The sequence below is a fragment of the Triticum urartu genome, chromosome 2A, assembly GCF_056163025.1.
Source record: "Triticum urartu cultivar PI428250 chromosome 2A, HENAU_Tu73, whole genome shotgun sequence".
NCBI classification, from domain to species: domain Eukaryota; kingdom Viridiplantae; phylum Streptophyta; class Magnoliopsida; order Poales; family Poaceae; genus Triticum; species Triticum urartu.
Genome location: NC_141874.1, coordinates 690483141 through 690504340, shown reverse-complemented (window position 1 = coordinate 690504340; position 21200 = coordinate 690483141). Strand labels below are relative to the sequence as shown.

Genomic DNA, 21200 nt, shown 5'->3' with positions numbered 1-21200 from the left:
AACTTAGGTTCTCGTAAATACTTTCTCCCGGAGAGCCCCTTCAGTCCAGGTGATCGCCGGCTGCACCAGAAGATTTCGAAGATACTCTCCGATATTCTGTCGAAACCTTATGCCGTTGCTTTTGCAAGTCCCTACCACCGGAATATCCCTATGGATAAGTATTTAGCCCTGACGTGCTTACTTTTATTCCCAGTCGATCTTGTTATTATAAGATACCCCGAGGATACTTTGTGCCTACTGCCTTGCAGTTCCTTGCCACATGCATACCACTACGGATAATTACTCGCATTTATCGAGTATCCGCTCATCCCCAGATATTCATGCAGTTCACAAAATTCTTCGAAATACCATTCGATCTTCCGAAAATCCTGAGCAACCTATTGCTCCTGAAATTCTTGCTTGCTTGCATTATGGTTAATCCCATAAGTATAGTAATCTTATTGACTACCTTTGTCAATATCATTTTGAGTCCATTGACTCAATATGTTGCGAATTCTCGCAATCCTCACTCAGATCGTAGAATTCATCCTTCCAGCTCAGATGTCATTTAAAACGTGAGCTGGTCCTCGGCCAATCAGATTGCCATCGATTGTACCCCTAAGTGTATTCAACTTGTCCGTCCTTGATCAGAGCGTTTGCTCCTGATCCCTTGATTTGAAAATCATAATTCCTTTGTTATTTAAACGTTGAATTATTCAGATGTTCTGTAAAACGATGCATTTGCATTCTTTCTTCCTCTGATTGGGTATCGATACTCACATCAGCTCCATTGTGGGTCACCATATCCACTGTTGGATTATTATCCGACAATGTCCTTCATAATTAATCACCTTGTGAGTTCTTACTCCGATACATAATGCCTTTGATAATTTGTATCCTCTCCTTTTGCCAACCATGCTCTGCTTTCGAGCTGGTAATATTTACTCATGAAACTTGTGGTATATGTTTCTAAGAAGCCCCTATGGGTTGAACATATGCTTTCTCTAAAACTGGGTGAACTCGAAAGTTTTCACGGGTCATACTCCTCTGATAATTCACCAGGTAGGTTTTGACACTGAAATCAGTTTTATCTAGAGCAGTGAATGAAAGGTTATGCATTGAAGAAGTGGGAGTCGACCTTGAACTTGTGTTCATGCCCATGGACACGATGTATATCCTATCATGGAAGCTTCTTGCAATAATAACTATCCTCCTTGATATAATATCATTTGGTATCTGTGAATTGATCCTTGCAATCGTGGTTCCGACCATATGTTCTTCTTTGACCCCATTTCTCAGGCAAGTTTAAGCGCTTGTCTTCTACGGGGTAATACCCCAGTCCAACCTCTACTTTGATTTGTCGTCGAGTATTACCCCCTGGTATCTCAAGATTATCACGGAACTGCATAACTTCTTATGGGTTCTTCAACCAAGTGCTACATTCTCACTAGTTCCAATTTTTCACGGGCCCTGAGTTATTAAACACTCGAGAACACCGTTAAGTGAACCGATCCCGCACTACGATTCAATAACTCTAAGTAATTTTTGTTGCTTATGATTTAATAACCCTTCAAGTTATTCCTAGCCTGATCGGCTATATCATTATCGTGCAACTTTTTAACTGTGCTACCTGGTCCTTCACGGAGCACAATTCTCGACGATGAGCTAAGCTTACGTCGATTTTCCTCATCATATCATTTCTCCCTGAACAACAAACTTGATTTCGAGTTTGTGTCATACCCATGGTTCCAATAACCATTCGCTTCATCATTCCTTTCACTTGATGTCATCGCCGATCGATTACATCTTCGTGGAGCCTCTCGACTAAATTTGTCGTGGTCATCAAACAACATTTTGATTCCTTCTAGAATATCAACCAAATGTATGATGACATGTAACCATCCTTGTCCCTCGATGATTTGTGTTATCACCGACAACATTATTGCTTTCCCTCCAACACAAACTTGTTCGTGTTTTGTGTTATACCTGGAGACCCGTGCTATCCAGCAATTATTCTTCGATACCTTGGAGTATTACCATCTTTTATGTCAAGAATGTCGTGAGAATTTCACCACCTCCTAAGAATTCTTGATACAGGTAATACTTATCACCATCACCATTCTTTCTTGGTCCCCGTGTTGGATCTAACCAGGATACCAACAGGTGAACGGTGCTGTTTGGATTCTGCCCTTCTAGCAACCCTATTGCTTTGAAGTTAATGGTCGGCCGTTCGTTCTTAGACTATTGATTATTGAATCACCATTCTGACATTGGTCGTGCAACCCAACCCATATTTCGGGTGCACCTTTCAACCAAGGTTTAATCGTGTATGTTTTCCTCGAGCATATTTCAATATATCATTTGATCTGACAAATGTTATCTCCTTATCCACATAATTGTGGAGATCCTTTTTTTGGATACCCCGTTGATTTGTCGCTGAGTCCATCAGCCACCTCCTCATCCTCTCCATGGATTAATGATGAACTCTTGTTTCGGAACTCGCTACCATAGTACATTTCCCGAGAATCTTACAATGTCGTCTCGTCAATTGTGTTGCACCTTTTCTTCTCAGGCATCCTGAGTCTGAGGTATCCTGACACCAATTAGATCTAAATCTTGGTCAGATATGATGGTTGGAACATTTTTCAAGAGACATATCATTGGTCCTTATATGACCCGGTAAGGTGATGTCATGCCTAGCCCACCTGACCGGAGGACCTAATGTTTTAGTTTCCTTTTTAGCAAGGTTAACCATTCTTCCATGAGGAAATGGAATGACTTCCTTTATAAATTGTTCCTGATGAATCCTTTGTATATCCAAAGCCCGACCTTTGTTTGAAGACCATGTCAGTGCTATCTCGAAGCATGTATGTGGTACTCCTATCATCGATAAGAACACTTGAAGCGCAAAGCAAAATTTTCTTAATCAAATTATCCAAACATCGTCGTATGGATAATGTCATGAAATTTCTCTCCCCTACCTAAAAGGTTTTCTACATTATATCCTAACATGGATATCGTACTCTGCTTGTCCTTGGGAAGGGTATACCCCTGGTATATGTGTCAAACACGTTATCCTTTACACTGTTCGGTTTGATCTGATGATCACATTTTCCTTCCATTGGCTTGTTTAAACCTCCTTGTGATCTATAATATATAAGCAGTAATATTTCCCTGCTTGTGTAAACACCTCGTTGTACCACTCTGTCCGCAAGACCCTGTTGCGGTTGTTGATGACATTCGGTAACCACCGATGGACGAGAACTTTGCCTATTGGTCCGCCTCGTTTCAACGAGTAGGAGAATGGTTCTCTTCGTCCCTTTGGTACCGATGTTGTTGCCGACTTAACCGACGGACTATCCTCTGACATGCCTTGCTCACATGATCGTGCAAGATGTCAACGCCCTTCCTAGTTTTAACCCACATGGTGGGCCCATAACCCACAGTTCCCAGGATCGAAACCTGACTCTCCTATACACCCTGTTTCCAAGGTTGTTCCTCGCGCTTGACTTCGTATGTAATTCACGGACCACCTGTCTAGTGATCTATTCTGGTATGAGGCGCAATACCTATTCTCGTTGCCCTGAAAACCTTTCACCTTCTGGTTAGGCATCGAACGATTGCCTATCCGTTTGAAGCTTCTCATGGTACCTTCTTACTTCACTCTCGATATCTTCTTAAGTTTCAAATCGAGAGATACTTATGCTTCTTCCCTGAGTTAACCGTCTGATGCTCGATCTTGTTAGAATCCATCCATATCGAGTTTTCCCTTCTTATTCCTATGCATCAATGCTATGGATTGACCTCTTCGAGAAAAGCAACCAAGACCGAGAAGATTCGTTAGAATATCGTGACAAGAACTTTCCCCCTTACTCCCCTCTTAAATCTCGGGACGAGATTTCTTGTAGTGGAGGAGAATTGTGACGCCCGGTTAATCAAGCTACAGTAACCCTCTGGTAATGATGCCATGTCACCACGATTACTGTTGATAATCTCGTGTTAGTTCAGATCCGAGCCAGATTCAAATTTCAATTGAAGTCAAACATTAAAATTTTCCAATAGTCAAATCAAAAATGTTCAAATGGTTGCAACTAAATCATAATCAATTATGGTGGAGGAACCACACTTTTATGAAATGATTAAATACTCTAAAGTGAATAAAACCACAGCAAAACAATTATTCAAATGATTTTAAATAATAAACAAATGTTAAACTAGTTTAATTGACCACCAAACTTTTTATGGTAGAGGGATGTTCTGAAACCTTATTTTAGGAGCTATGGTCATGTTTTATAAAAAAACTAAAATAAAGTATGACTAAACTAGAACAGAAAAGAATAAATAAAAAGAAAAGACAAAAGGTAAAACAAAAAAAATAAAAGAGAGGGAGAGAACCCCCTGGCCATCTAGGCCTCGGCCCAGGAAGCCGACGGGCCGCCAGGCCAGCCCACCCCGCCCCTGCCTTATCCCCCCACCCCCAGGCAAACCCTAACCCACCCGATCCCCACTCCCCCCCACTCGCCCCACCCCGCTCGCCCCCCCTCGCTCCCTCCCCCGATCTGGATCGGGGCGAACCCCCCGATCCCATCGGCCCGACGCCGCCGTCGATCCCCGTCGCCCCGCCGCCGTTCACCATCGCCACCGCCGCCCAGCTCCCTCCTCCTCAACCCTCCTTCCCAGCGCCCCCCGTGCTCGGCTGGATCTGGATCGGGGAGGGGCCCGACCCCGTCGCCCCGGATCCCGTCGGCCGGAACGCCGCCTCGCCGCCCTCCTCCTCGACGGACCTCCTTCGCCGGCCTGCCTCCCCGTCGAACCGTCGTCTCCGTCCTCCTCCCCAAGCCCAGTTGCCTAGACCCCACCATCCCGCGGTGAGCTCCTGTGCCGAGCGCACCATCCCTCCGTCCCGTGTCCGCCACGCCCGACCCCCCTGGTCACCGCACCTCGCCGCGGCCGCGCCCCCCCTCGCTGGTCATGGCTCGGGTCCGTCCCGCTCGGCCTCCGCCCCCTTTGCACGCGCCCGGCTACCACTTCGCCCGCGCGTGCGCGGCCTCGCCTCACTGGCGATGCAGCCCCGCCGCCCGCGCCCGCTGCCGCACGGCCATGCCCTTGGCCGCGGCTTCCACCCCGCGCGCGCTCCGGCCCCGCGCTCACCGCTGCCGCGCCGCGCCTTGGCCGCGCACCGGCGCCCGTGCCCCGGCCTCCTGACGCTGGCCGCGGCCCTCTTCCCCTCTGCGCCCGCCGTGGCCGCGACCCGGCTCCCTCCGCCTCCCTACCGTTGCCGGCCCCGCCCCAAGCTGCCGTGCCTGCCACTGCCATGCTGGCCGCCTCCGCCGGGGCCCCCTCAATGGCTGCCGCGCCGCGGTCGTCCGCCGGTGGCACCCGGTGGCCTCGCCCCGTTTTTCCCCTGTCGGGCTCGCCCCCCCACTCGGGCCATCGCCCGTTCGGGTGAAGCCCGTAACCCGCACGCCCGCATAGACCCCAGTGGCCCTATGACAATGGGGCCCCACGACCAGAACATTTTAATTAAAAAAAAAGAGAATTTTAAAAAATAAATAAAAAAATAATATAAAATATGATAATAATAAAATTAATTAATTAATTAATTAATTAAGGAATTAATTAAGTTAATTAATTATAATTAGATTAACCTAATCACTAATTAACCTAATTAACTGTTAGTTAATTAAAACAGAGTATGACGAACGGGACCCACCTGTCAGGTTGACCTGGTCAACTGCTGACGTCTTGCTGACGTCATGATGACGTCAGCAGACACTATTCTGGATAATGTTGATTAAATTAAATAAATAAATCCTAAAAATGATTTAAATCTTTTAAAATTAATATAAAATAAACCGTAGCTCGGATGGAAAAACTTTGTACATGAAAGTTGCTCAGAACGACGAGACGAATTTGAATACGCAGCCCGTTTATCCGCCACGCATCCCTAGCATAGCGAACACGCAACTTTCCCCCTCTGTTTCATCTGTGCGAAAACGCGAAACACCGGGGATACTTTCCCGGATGTTTCCCCCCTTCACCGGTATCACCTCATACCGCGATAGGGCACCCCTAACACCGCTACTTGTCATGTCATGCATCTCTATGCATCTGTTTGCTTAAATATTTATTGTTTCTTCCCCCTCTTCTCTCGCTAGACACCGAGACCGACGCCGCTGCTACCCAGTACGACTACGGAGTTGACGATCCCTCTCTCTTGCCAGAGCAACCAGGCAAGCCCCCTCTTTTGATCACCAGATATCGCCTACTCTTCTCTATACTGCTTGCATTAGAGTAGTGTAGCATGTTACTGCTTCCCGTTAATCCTATACTGATGTATAGCCTGTCCTTGCTACTACTGTTGTTACCTTACCTGCAATCCTAATACTTAGTATAGGATGCTAGTTTTTCATCAGTGGCCCTACATCCTTGTCCGTCTGCCATGCTATACTATCGGGCCGTGATCACTCGGGAGTTGATCACGGGTATATACTATATACTTTATACATGATACATGTGGTGACTAAAGACGGGTGGGCTTGAGGAGCACCCGCGAGTGGAGTTTTGAGGCGGAGCGGCAGGGCAGGTTCCGACCACCTAGGAGAGAGGTGGGCCTAGCCCTAGTCGGCGTTTGCGGATACTTAACACGCTTAACGAGATCTGGGTATTTGATCTGCGTCTGGCCATTTGGTCTATACGCACTAACCATCTACGTGGGAGTAGTTATGGGTATCCCGGCGTCGTGGTATCAGCCGAAGCCTTCTTGACGTCAGCGACGGAGCGGCGCGCGCTGGATTGGACTGGAACGCCACTAGGCTAGGTCTGCTTCCGGCCGCCCACGCAACGTGCAGGTGTGCTAAGGGCAATGGGCCCAGACCCCTGGGCGCTTAGGTTTAGACCGGCGTGCTGACCTCTCTGTTGGTCTAGGTGGGGCTGCGACGTGTTGATCTTCCGAGGCCGGGCATGACCCAGGAAAGTGTGTCCGGCCAAATGGGATCGAGCATGTTGGGGTATGTGGTGCACCCCTGCAGGGAAGTTAATCTATTCGAATAGCCGTGATCTTCGGTAACAGGACGACTTGGAGTTGTACCTTGACCTTATGACAACTAGAACCGGATACTTAATAAAACACACCCTTCCAAGTGCCAGTTACAACCGGTGGTCGCTCTCTCTCAGGGCATTGAGGAGGGGATCGCCGGGTAGGATTATTGCTATGCGATGCTACTTGGAGGATTTCATTCTACTCTTTTCTACATGTTGCAAGACGGAGGCTGCCAGAAGCGTAGTCTTCGAAAGGACTAGCTATCCCCCTCTTATTCCGGCTTTCTGCAGTTCAGTCCACATATGATAGCCTTATTCCATTTGATACCAATGCATACATATGTAGTGTAGCTCCTTGCTTGCGAGTACTTTGGATGAGTACTCACGGTTGCTTTCTCCCTCTTTTCCCCCTATCCCTTCTACCTGGTTGTCGCAACCAGATGTTGGAGCCCAGGAGCCAGACGCCACCGTCGACGACGACTCCTACTACACCGGAGGTGCCTACTACTACGTGATGCCCGCTGACGACGACCAGGAGTAGTTAAGAGGATCCCAGGCAGGAGGCCTGCGTCTCTTTCGATCTGTATCCCAGTTGTGCTAGCCTTCTTAAGGCAAACTTGTTTAACTTATGTCTGTACTCAGATATTGTTGCTTCCGCTGACTCGTCTATGATCGAGCTCTTGTATTCGAGCCCTCGAGGCCCCTGGCTTGTAATATGATGCTTGTATGACTTTTTTTAATTGTAGAGTTGTGTAGTGATATCTTCCCGTGAGTCCCTGATCTTGATCGTACACGTTTGCGTGTATGATTAGTGTACGATTAAATCGGGGGTGTCACAGTATTAGTTGTGAAACAATTTCCACAATGTCTTAATTCTGTGCCAAACTCGTAATTCAGATATTCATCTCTATGATCATATCATAGATATTTTATCCTCTTGTCACGATGATCTTTCAACTTCACCCTGAAATTACTTGAACCTTTCAATAATTCAGACTCGTGATTCATCAAGTAAATATACTCAACATCTACTCAAATCATCTGTGAAGTAAGAACATAACAATATCCACTACACGCCTCAGCACTCATTGGACTGCACACATCAAAATGTATTACTTCCAACAAGTTGCTTTCTAGTTCCATTTTACTGAAAACGAGGCTTTGAGTCATCTTGCCCATGTGGTATGATTTGCATGTCTCAAGTGATTCAAGATCAAGTGAGTTCAAACGGTCCATTTGCATGGAGTTTCATGCATATACACCAATAGACATGGTTCGCATGTCTCAAACTTTTCAAAAACGAGTGAGTCCAAAGATCCATCAACATGGAGCTTCTTCATGCGTTTTATACCGATATGACTTATGTGGCAGTGCCACAAGTAGGTGGTACTATCATTACTATCCTATATCTTTTGGCATGAACATGTGTATCACCACGATCGAGATTCAATAAACCATTCATTTTAGGCGTAAGACCATTGAAGGTATTATTCAAATAAACAGAGTAACCATTATTCTCCTTAAATGAATAACCGTATTGCGATAGACATAATCCAATCATGTCTATGCTCAACGCAAACACCAAATAACAATTATTTAGGTTTAACACCAATCTCGATGGTAGAGGGAGCGTGCGATGCTTGATCATATCAACATTGGAAATACTTCCAACACATATCGTCAGCTCACCTTTAGCTAGTCTCCGTTTATTCCGTAGCTTTTATTTCGAGTTACTAACACTTAGCAACCAAACCGGTATCTAATACCCTAGTGCTACTAGGAGAACTAGTAAAGTACACATCAACACAATGTATATCCAATATACTTCTCTCGACCTTGCCAGCCTTCTCATCTACCAAGTATCTAGGGTAATTCTGCTCCAGTGGTTGTTCCCCTTATTACAGAAGCACTTAGTCTCGGGTTTGGGTTCAACCTTGGGTTTCTTCACTAGAGCAGCAGCTGATTTGCCGTTTCATGAAGTATCCCTTCTTGCCCTTGCCCTTCTTGAAACTAGTGGTTTCACCAACCATCAACAATTGATGCTCCTTCTTGATTTCTACTTTCGCGGTGTCAAACATCGCGAGTATTTCAAGGATCATCATATCTATCCCTGATATGTTATAGTTCATCACGAAGCTCCGGCAGCTTGGTGGCAATGACTTTGGAGAAACATCACTATCTTATCTGGAAGATTAACTCCCACTCGATTCAAGTGATTGTTGTACTCAGACAATCTGAGCACAAGCTCAACGATTGAGCTTTTATCCCTTATTTGCAGGCTAAGAAAATCGTCGGAGGTCTTATACCTCTTGACGTGGGCACGAGCCTGAAATCCCAATTTCAGCCCTCGAAACATCTCATATGTTTCGCGACGTTTCAAAAATGTCTTTGGTGCCTCAACTCTAAACCGTTTAACTGAACTATCACGTAGTTATCAAAATGTGTATGTCAGATGTTCGCAACATCCATAGACGACGTTCGAGGTTCAGCACACTGAGCGTTGCATTAAGGACATAAGCCTTCTATGAAGCAATGAGGACAATCCTCAGTTTATGGACCTAGTCCGCATAATTGCTACTATCAACTTTCAACTAAATTTTCTCTAGGAACATATCTAAACAGTAGAACTAAAGCGCGATCTACGACATAATTTGCAAAATCCTTTTTGACTATGTTCAGGATAATCAAGTTCATCTTATGAACTCCCACTCAGATAGACATCCCTCTAGTCGTCTAAGTGATTACATGATCCGAGTCAACTAGGCCGTGTCCGATCATCACGTGAGATGGACTAGTCAACATCGGTGAACATCTTCATGTTGATCGTATCTACCATACGACTCATGCTCGACCTTTCGGTCTTCTGTGTTCCGAGGCCATGTCTGTACATGCTAGGCTCGTCAAGTCAACCTAAGTGTTTGCATGTGTTCCGAGGCCATGTCTGTACATGCTAGGCTCGTCAACACCCGTTGTATTCGAACGTAAGAATCTATACACCCGATCATCACGTGGTGCTTCGAAACTACGAACTGTCGCAACGGTGCACAGTTAGGGGGAACACTTTCTTGAAATTTTAATGAGAGATCATCTTATTTACTACCGGCGTTCTAAGCAAATAAGATGTATAAACATGATAAACATCACATGCAATCAAATAGTGACATGATATGGCCAATATCATATTGCTCCTTTTGATCTCCATCTTCGGGGCTCCATGATCATCATCGTCACCGGCATGACACCATGATCTCCATCATCATGATCTCCATCATCGTGTCTTCATGAAGTTGTCTCGCCAACTATTACTTCTACTTCTACAGCTAACGGTTAGCAATAAAGTAAAGTAATTACATGACGTTTATGTTGACACGCAGGTCATAAATAAATTAAGACAACCAGGTCATAAATAAATTAAGACAACTCCTATGGCTCCTGCCGGTTGTCATACTCATCGACATGCAAGTCGTGATTCCTATTACAAGAACATGATCAATCTCATACATCACATATATCATTCATCACATCCTTTTGGCCATATCACATCACATAGCATACCCTGCAAAAACAAGTTAGACGTCCTCTAATTGTTGTTTGCATGTTTTACGTGGCTGCTATGGGTTTCTAGCAAGAACGTTTCTTACCTACGCAAAGACCACAACGTGATATGCCAATTGCTATTTACCCTTCATAAGGACCCTTTTTATCGAATCTGATCCGACTAAAGTGGGAGAGACAGACACCCGCCAGCCACCTTATGCAACTAGTGCATGTTAGTCGGTGGAACCGGTCTCACGTAAGCGTACGTGTAAGGTTGGTCCGGGCCGCTTCATCCCACAATGCCGCCGAATCAAGGTTGGACTAGTAACGGTAAGCATATTAAACAAAATCAACGCCCACAACTACTTTGTGTTCTACTCGTGCATAGAATCTACGCAATAGACCTAGCTCATGATGCCACTGTTGGGGAACGTAGCAATAATTCAAAATTTTCCTACGTGTCACCAAGATCTATCTATGGAGTCATCTAGCAACGAGGGAGGAGTGGATCTACATACCCTTGTAGATCGCGCGCGGAAGCGTTCAAGAGAACGGGGTTGATGGAGTCGTACTCGTCGTGATCCAAATCACCGATGATCCTAGCGCCGAACGGACGGCACCTCCGCGTTCAACACACGTACGGAGCAGCGACGTCTCCTCCTTCTTGATCCAGCAAGGGGAAAGGAGAGGTTGATGGAGATCCAGCAGCACAACGGCGTGGTGGTGGAAGTAGCGGGATTCCAACAGGGCTTCGCCAAGCGCTGCGGGAGGAGGGAGATGTGTCACGGGAGGGAGAGGGAGGCGCCAGGGCTTATGTGTGGCTGCCCTCCCTTCCCCCCACTATATATAGGGCCAAGGGAGAGGGGGGGGGCGCAGCCTTGGCCCTTCCTCCAAGGAAGGGTGCGGCTAGGGAGGACCCTCCCCCCTAAGGCACCTAGGAGGTGCCTTCCCCCTTTAGGACTCTTCCTTTCCTTATCCCTTGGCGCATGGGCCTCTTGGGGCTGGTGCCCTTGGCCCATATAGGCCAAGGCGCACACCCCTACAGCCCATGTGGCCCCACCCGGTGGACCCCCCGGGACCCTTCCGGTGGTCCCGGTACAATACCGGTGACCCCAAAACTTGTCCCGATGGCCGAAATAGCACTTCCTATATATAATTCTTTACCTCCGGACCATTTCGGAACTCCTCGTGACGTCCGGGATCTCATCCGGGACTCCGAACAACATTCGGGTTACCGCATACTAATATCTCTATAACCCTAGCGTCACCGAACCTTAAGTGTGTAGACCCTACGGGTTCGGGAAGCATGCAGACATGACCGAGACGTTCTCCGGTCAATAACCAACAGCGGGATCTGGATACCCATGTTGGTTCCCACATGTTCCACGATGATCTCATCGGATGAACCACGATGTCGAGGATTCGATCAATCCCGTATACAATTCCCTTTGTCTAGCGGTACGATACTTGCCCGAGATTCGATCGTCGGTATCTCGATACCTTGTTCAATCTCATTACCGGCAAGTCTCTTTACTCGTTTTGTAACACATCATCCCGTGATCAACTCCTTGATCACATTGTGCACATTATGATGATGTCCTACCGAGTGGGCCCAGAGATACCTCTCCGTCACACGGAGTGACAAATCCCAGTCTCGATTCGTGCCAACCCAACAGACACTTTCGGAGATACCCGTAGTGCACCTTTATAGTCACCCAGTTACGTTGTGACGTTTGGCACACCCAAAGCACTCCTACGGTATCCGAGAGTTGCACAATCTCATGGTCTAAGGAAATGATACTTGACATTAGAAAAGCTTTAGCATACGAACTACACGATCTAGTGCTATGCTTAGGATTGGGTCTTGTCCATCACATCATTCTCCCAATGATGTGATCCCGTTATCAACGACATCCAATGTCCATGGTTAGGAAACCGTAACCATCTATTGATCAACGAGCTAGTCAACTAGAGGCTTACTAGGGACATGGTGTTGTCTATGTATCCACACATGTATCTGAGTTTCCTATCAATACAATTCTAGCATGGATAATAAACGATTATCATGAACAAGGAAATATAATAATAATCAATTTATTATTGCCTCTAGGGCATATTTCCAACAAGATCCACTACCCCGGCCGCTGCAGTCACCGGCGCCGGCGGCGGTGGCCGCTCCCGACCGACGAAGGCGGTGGGTGCTGGTTGAGCCCCCTCGACGGCCCCCCTTCGCGCGGAGCGGGACCTCCCCAGGGCAGCCATGATGGTGGGCCGACGACGCGATTCGTGGTGACGGTCGCCGGAGCACGGCGCGGCGGGGCGGTGGAGCCGGTGAAGTGCGTTGCAGGGCGGTGGTCGAGGGTGGTGCGCCAGCACTGCTTGTGGTGGTGGCGCGTGCTCAGCCATGGGGGCGGCGGCGCCATGGAGGCCCTGCCAGGAAGGACCCTTGGTGCGTTCGGTGCTGCCTCGGGAGAGCTGGTGCGGGGGTGTAGTGCTCGGAGGTGCGGGTCAGATCGGATCTGGTGGCAGTCCCCTAGTGTGGGTGAAGGGCGACACGGCTGATCTGGCCCTTGCACGGCATGGCTGCTTGCGGTTGCTCTTCGTTCGTGATGTTGCTGTTGGTCTTGGCCGCGTTCTCTCGGCAGTGTGGGTGGGGGAGATCCATTGATGCGCGACTTTGATGGCAGATTGCTCCGGTGACGACGGTGTGAGGCATCTTGGATAGTGCTGCCCGAAACCTTGGAGGAGTGGAGATGTGCGCCATTACGAATGAGTATGCTGTTCGGTTTTGGCCGGACCGGCGACGATGGCACATGTGGGTGTCGTTCCCTTCCCTGGAGGCGTCATCGAGTGTGTCGCCATTCCCTCCCTTGCTTAGTGTTGGCAGTTGTCTTCGGGCAAAAGCCTCGATTCAGTGATGGATCGGTACGATGGCGGCGTCTTTGGCGTCGTTCCTCTGTTGGCAGCATCGTGCCGGGAGACATGGAGTTCCTATGGTGTACTCCTCCGGTGTTCGCTGCTGCCCCCATCGTTCTTCTCTGGTGCTATGTACGGTCGTCGCTGGTGAATCCGATGGTGCCTTCATCGGGTCGGATCGAGTCCTGCCATCCTCCTGCCACCTCCTTTAGGCATCAAGGGGGGATGGTGTGTCGACAAGAGAAGCTTTTGGGAGCAGTTGTTCTTTCGAGGTGACCGACATAGATCGAGACGCGGCGAGGTTTTCGGTTTTTGGGTTTCTTTTTGTGTTGTTGTTGTGTTGTCGTGGGTGGCTGTCCTCTGGACTAGCCGGGTGTGGAGTTGTGCTACACTGGTTGTTCGCAGCGAGTGGTAGTCGTCTTGTACTTACAATTCTCTTCTTCTATAAAGCTATGATACGTAATTTGCATACTCTCAAAAAATAATAATTTATTTCACGATGCATCTACTAATATTGATTCATATTATGAATGTTGATATTTTTAATATAAAAGTTAGTTAAAGTTTAACCTTGACTGCAAAATAAAAAGAAACGGAGGGAGTACTAAACAACATATTGTTTCTTCAGATCAGGAACAGCACATGCACCATCGTATGATCACGAGGTCAGACACGCGGCGGCTGATTGGATAGGGTGTGCAGGGATTCTATGTTTAGAGACCAGATCCGAAGATTTCAGTCGCTGGGTCCGCCCTCGTACGCCACGCGTGAGGCGCGCCAGCGCTCCCGCGCGCCCCCCGCGGGCTCGTATACGCATCCGCACGTCCGCACGTCGCTGCTCTCCAGTCTCCAGTTCCGCCGTGATCCAGGCACAGCCCAACTGCCCCAAGCCGATCGACGCCGGCATGCCCTAAACTGCGCAGACGGCGTGCTGCTCACCTAGGAGGAGCTAAGTAGCTGGCCAAGTCGAGTCGACACAGGATCTCATTCTCCGCTAGCTAGCCGGGGTCGCGCGCCTTGCGGGTGAGGAGGCGAGCTCGCTCACCAGCCAAGTCGATCATGGAGCCGCGGCCGCGCCCGCTGGCCGTCGCCGTCAACGCGCTGCTCTGCGTCCTCTCTCTCTGCGTGTCCGCGGCCGAGGCCGAGAACGTGACCACCTACGACGCCAAGAACTTCGGCGCTAAAGGCAACGGGGTCGACGACGATACCAAGGTACGTGCGTGCGTGTTCGTTTCCTCCATAGATTGATCGTCTAATTTGTTCCCTTCTTCGTTGGTATGGTATGATCTACGTTGTGCTCGATCGATCGATATCCATACGTGCGTACGATTCATGTTGGCGGCGCGCATGCATGCAGGCGCTGGTGGCGGCATGGAAGAAAGCGTGCGGGACGCCTGGCACGGTGACGCTGGTGATCCCGCCGGGGACCTACTACATCGGGCCCGCGCATTTCCACGGCCCCTGCGAGGCCCTCGCCATCACCTTCTTGCTCCAGGGGGTGCTCATGGCGGCAACGGATCTGAAGCGTTTTGGCAATGACTGGATTGAGTTCGGGTGGGTGACAAACCTCACCGTGGTCGGCCAGAACGGCGGCGTCATCGACGGCCAGGGCGCCGCCTCCTGGCCATTTAACAAGTGTCCCGTCCGAAAGGATTGCAAAGTCCTTCCCACCGTGAGTATCCTATCCACCCATGCATGTTACAACATGAAAACTACTAAACGAAACACACATGCAATTACAAAATACTTATTGAGTATGATTGATGAGAATAACATAAGTAAAACATTTGACTTTTAATTTTGCATGCATGTTGCGTGTTGAGGTGGGCCATTTTTCATGGCGTGATGAGATGACACGGTTGCATGTTGAGATAAATATGTTAGTGAGAATCAACTATTTAGTTATAATAACATCTGATCTGACGATTAAAATGTCTAAATGGATGGCGTGCAGAGTGTGATGTTCTTGAACAACCAGAACACGGTGGTGCGCGACATCACCTCGGTGAACAGCAAGTTCTTCCACATCGCGCTGCTGCACAACAACAACATGAGGATGAGCAACCTCCGGATCCATGCGCCCGAGAACAGCCCTAACACGGACGGCATCCACATCGAGCGGAACACCGGCGTGATCATCTCCGACTCCCGCATCGGCACCGGCGACGACTGTATCTCCATCGGCCAGGGGAACCACAATATATACATCGCCCGTGTCCACTGCGGCCCGGGCCACGGCATGAGCGTTGGTAGCCTCGGCCGCTACGTCGGCGAGGGCGACGTCACTAGCATCCACGTCACCGACATGACCTTCCAAGGCACCATGAACGGCGTCCGCATCAAGACGTGGGAGAACTCCCCTACCAAGAGCCTCGCCGCGCGCATGCTGTTCGAGAACATGGTGATGAAGGACGTGCAGACCCCCATCATCATCGACCAAAAGTACTGCCCTTACTACAACTGCGAGCACAGGTACGTCTCCGGGGTCACCCTCGAGGACATTAAGTTCAAGAACATCAAGGGCACGTCGACATTGCCCGTGGCCGTGCTGCTCCGGTGCGGCGTGCCGTGCCACGGCGTCGTGCTGCAGAACGTCGACCTCATCTACAACGGACAGGCAGGCACCTTGTCACACTGCGAGAACGCCAATGCCACCTACGTTGGCTACCAGCACCCAAAGCCATGCGTCTAGACTAGACGTACGCCCAATTGGGTTTCCTTTTTCTTCTTCTATCTATCTAACTAGCTAGCGTTTTCTAGACGATTTTGTTGTTTCTTTGTTGCTTATATATAGGACCACGAAATAATTATATTTAGTTCACAATAAGTCAGTTCTACCCCCTCCGTTCCCAAATATAAATTTTTCTAGAGATTTCAATAAATGACTATATACGGAGCGAAATGAGTGAATCTACACTTTAAAATATATCTACATACATCCATATATTGTAATCCATTTGAAATGCCTAAAAAGATTTATATTTAGGAACATAGGAAGTAATACACACGAGGCTACTGGAAGAGGATCTCTAACTTAATAATTACCAATTGTAATAGTGGATTAGTGGCTCGTCATATACTCAAAGTTAAACAAACCTTCACCCGGCCATCAAATTCGCCATGAAGCTTACCGGCTAGGTTGGTCAAGTCACTTTCCATGTGTGGATCCGGAGTTGAGCCTGGCAAAACCACCTATTGAAGAAAGACGATGTACTTTTAGTTTTGAAAAGTTGGCAAAGGATACATGCCAACGAAGAATGCATAAGAAGCTTGCTCATTAAACGTGTTATCGATGAGCAAATGACAGGCCATGCCCACGGCCGTAGAATTTGATAAATCCATAATGTTTGATAAGGTGAATTTGTAAGAATATTTTATGTGGCCAATGTAAATTATTGTGAGATTTTAATTAAGAGTTCTAGTCTGATGGTTGCTAGAAATAATAGATTAAAATCTGGGTTTCAATTCCCTCTTTTCTCCCTCTGTTTCGAAAAGGGGCGCTTTATTACTTAAAATATTTAAGCATTACACCCGGCCTCTGCATAATTAAGATGCACACAGCCAAACAAAGTCCTCTCGCACGAACAAAAAAAAGGTGAAATACAAACATGTAGAGTCTGTATAACGCCTAAAGCGGAGGTGGGTCAATCCTAAGATCATGCTGCCACCCATGTTGGGTAAAAATATCCCTTGCCGTATCCTTCAATTGTGTACACACCTCCGTAAACAGGTCTCGATTCTCCACGCGTTGTAGAGATAACCATAAACGAAGAGTGCCGGTACATCTGTAGATAACCTGCATCAGAGAAGTACTTTTATCATTGAAAACCTTATCATTTCTACATAGCCAAAGCGACCAGATAATGGCAAGCACTCCCACCCTAAGAAGAGTTCTAAACCTATGATCAATCCCATGTAACCAGTTGGCAAATACATTAGCAACACTACAAGGAGGATACAAGCCAGAAGCTATCTGGATGACTGACCATATAGAACGAGCCAATTTGTATTGGAAGAACAAATGTTTTATTGTCTCATCATGGTGCACTAGTAGAAAACAACGCTTTGGTTCAGGCCTGGCCAACCCATTAGTCTCGGTTCAGTCACGAACCGAGACCAATGGAGGCATACGTCCTGGTTCGTGAGCCCAGGAGGCCGGGCGGGCCTCGTGGGGCATTGGTCTCGGTTCGTCTGGAACCTTTTGTCTCGGTTCCAGGCACGAACCGGGACCAATGGTCCACGCTCCTGGCCCACAACCTTCTGTCCCGGCTCCAGCCACGAATCGGGACCAATGAGGTGCCTATATATACCCCATCGCCGGCGAGCAAAGCACTCCACACTGCTCTTTTTTTTTCTGGCTGGCCATGGGGGAGCTTTGTGGTGCTCTAGCTCACCTCCTATGCACATGAGGTATTCGATGAAATGCCCGAGCCACACTAGTTAAGCTTTCTCCTCTCGAAGCTCGACCTCCAAGCTCCATTTTCCTCGAGATTTGTCTAGGTTTAGCGGTCCGTCAAGTCCCGTCCCCGTCTTCACCACCATCGATTGCCCGCGCCGATCTCGTCGCCGGCACCATCGTGGTGAGCCTCTTGTTCTTATCTTCTTTCTAAAAGAAAAAAAATTCTTGTATGATTAGATAAATACTTGTCTAATTTTCTTACTTTTATCCCGGAGACCTATACGGCTCCGGAGTCCGGCGAGCAGCCTCCCTAATTGAAAGGAGGTGTGCCCATTCCGCCGGTGACCTCTGTCCAACCAGAGGCACCGGATACTCTACTGGAAGCGCTGCGAAGCGCTTCCATCATTGAGGAACACTGTACCCTCATGGGTGCAGTGATTGAGAAGATTCAGTCCGCAAAGAGCGGACTGACCGAAGCCTGCACAAGCCTTATAACAGGCTTTGAGGTAAGCAACCCAAATTTATTGATTCGACATAAGGGGAGCCAAAGAATATTCTCAAGTATTAGCAGTTGAGTTGTCAATTCAACCACACCTGAAAGACTTAATATCTACAACAAAGTATTTAGTAGCAAAGTAGTATGGAAGTAACGGTAATGGTGGCAAAAGTAACAGTAGCAGTTTTTGTAGCAATCGTAACAGTGGTAACGGAAAAGTAACTAAGCAAAGATCAGTATGTGAAAAGCTCATAGGCAATGGATCAATGATGGATAATTATGTCGGATGCGATTCCTCATGCAACAGTTATAACATAGGGTGACACAGAACTAGCTCGAGTTCATTAATGTAATGTAGGCATGTATTCCGAATATAGTCATGCATGCTTATGCAAAAGAACTTGCATGACATCTTTTGTCCTACCCTCCCATGGCAGCGGGGTCCTATTGGAAACTAAGGGATATTAAGGTCTCCTTTTAATAGAGTACCGGACCAAAGCACTAACACTTAGTGAATACATGAACTCCTGCAACTACGGTCATCACCGGGAGTGGTCCCGATTATTGTCACTTCGGGGTTGCCGGATCACAACACATAGTAGGTGACTATTGACTTGCAAGATAGGATCAAGAACTCACATATATTCATGAAAACATAATAGGTTCAGATCTGAAATCATGGCACTCGGGCCCTAGTGACAAGCAAGCATTAAGCATAGCAAAGTCATAGCAATATCAATCTTAGAACATAATGGATACTAGGAATCAAACCCTAACAAAACTAACTCGATTACATGGTAAATATCATCCAACCAATCACCGTCCAGCAAGCCTACGATGGAATTACTCACGCACGACGGTGAGCATCATGAAATTGGTGATGGAGGAAGGTTGATGATGACGATAACAACGGATTCCCCTCTCCGGAGCCCTGAATGGACTCCAGATCAGCCCTCCCGATGAAGATTAGGGCTTGGCGGCAGCTCCGTATCATGAAACGCGATGAATCCTTCTCTCTAATTTTTTTCTCCCCGAACATGAATATATAGAGTTGGAGTTGAGGTCGGTGGAGTCTTAGGGGACCCACGAGGCAGGGGGCGTGCCCTGCACCCTTATGGACAGGGTGTGGGCCCCCTGATGCTGATTCTTTCACCAATATTTTTTATTTATTCCAAAACGTGTCTCCGTGGATTTTCAGGTCATTCCGAGAACTTTTATTTCTGCATAAAAATAACACCATGGCAATTCTGCTGAAAATAGCGTCAGTCTGGGTTAGTTCCATTCAAATCATACAAGTTAGAGTCCAAAACAAGGAAAAAGTGTTTGGAAAAGTAGATACGTTGGAAACGTATCACCTGCTCTCAGTAACCTTTCAGGACAGACAAACAAAGGATACCACGCATGCACGCATTGTTTAGCTTCTCATCGAGTATAAAGGGAATAATAAATATGTCAGAAAAAGTTTCAGAACATAAAGTCTCATGACTGTCACGTGATTATGACGCAACTGCTTCCGGTTGCATTGAGGGGGCTTCTACCGGAAAACGTTCGATTAGCCATTGTGAAGCTATGTGCATTCCTCAATGCAATCTCTCAGAAGGTGATCGATCCAGAAATCCTAGCAAGGCTAACGAGTGATGTGTGCAATGTCTTGTCTGTTTCGAGCTGGTGTTCCCACCATCCTTCTTCAATATCATGACGCACGTCCTAGTTCATCTAGTCGACGAGATTGTCATTCTCGGCCCCGTATTTCTACACAATATGTTTCCCTTTGAGAGGTTCATGGGAGTCCTAAAGAAATATCCCCGTAACCGCACAACAAGTTCTTCTACATCGCGCTGCTGCACAACAACAACATGAGGATGAGCAACCTCCAGATCCACGCGCCGGAAAACAGCCCCAACACGGACGGCATCCACATCGAGCGGAACACGGGCGTGATCATCTCCGACTCCCGCATCAGCACCGGCGACGACTGCATCTCCATCGGCCAGGGGAACCACAACATATACATCGCCCGTGTCCACTACGGCCCGGGCCACGGCATGAGCGTCGGTAGCCTCGGCCGCTACGTCGGCGAGGGCGACGTCACTAGCATCCACGTCACCGACATGACCTTCCAGGGCACCATGAACGGCGTCCGCATCAAGACGTGGGAGAACTCCCCTACCAAGAGCCTCGCCGCGCGCATGCTGTTCGAGAACATGGTGATGAAGGACGTGCAGACCCCCATCATCATCGACCAAAAGTACTGCCCTTACTACAACTGCGAGCACAGGTACGTCTCCGCCTCTCCGGGGTCACCCTCGAGGACATCAAGTTCAAGAACATCAAGGGCACGTCGACGTTGCCCGTGGCCGTGCTGCTCCGTGCGGCGTGCCGTGCCACGGCGTCGTGCTGCAGAACGCCGACCTCATCTACAACGGACAGACATGCACCTTGTCACATTGCGAGAACGCCAATGCCACCTACGTTGGCTACTAGCACCCAAAGCCATGCGTCTAGACTAGACGTACGCCCAATTGGGTCTCCTTTTTCTTCTATTCTATCTAACTAGTTAGCGTTTTCTAGACGATTTTGTTGTTTCTTGTTGCTTATATATAGGACCATGAAATAATTGTATTTAGTTCACAATAAGTCAGTTCTAATACACACGAGGCTACTGGAAGAGGATCTCTAACTTAATTACCAATTGTAATAATAGTGGATTAGTGGCTCGTCATATATATAAGTTAAACAAACCTTCACCCGGCCATCATTCGCCATCAAGCTTACCAGCTAAGTTGGTCAAGTCACTTTCTATGTGTGGATCCGGAGTTGAGCCCGGCAAAA

General features: G+C 47.9%; 1 protein-coding gene and 1 pseudogene across 1 annotated transcript; both read left to right on the top strand.

Annotated features, from left to right (window-relative positions):
* The first annotated feature begins 14241 nt into the window (after nt 1-14241).
* LOC125534122 (exopolygalacturonase-like) lies at nt 14242-16289 on the top strand. Its single transcript, XM_087540145.1, has 3 exons — nt 14242-14685; nt 14831-15145; nt 15428-16289. Exons 1-3 carry the CDS (start codon nt 14533-14535, stop codon nt 16163-16165), a joined length of 1206 nt encoding a protein of 401 aa, XP_087396271.1. The 5' UTR covers nt 14242-14532; the 3' UTR covers nt 16166-16289.
* A 494-nt stretch (nt 16290-16783) lies between these two features.
* Nucleotides 16784-20873, top strand: LOC125537912 (exopolygalacturonase-like; annotated as a pseudogene).
* Nucleotides 20874-21200: the final 327 nt, after the last annotated feature.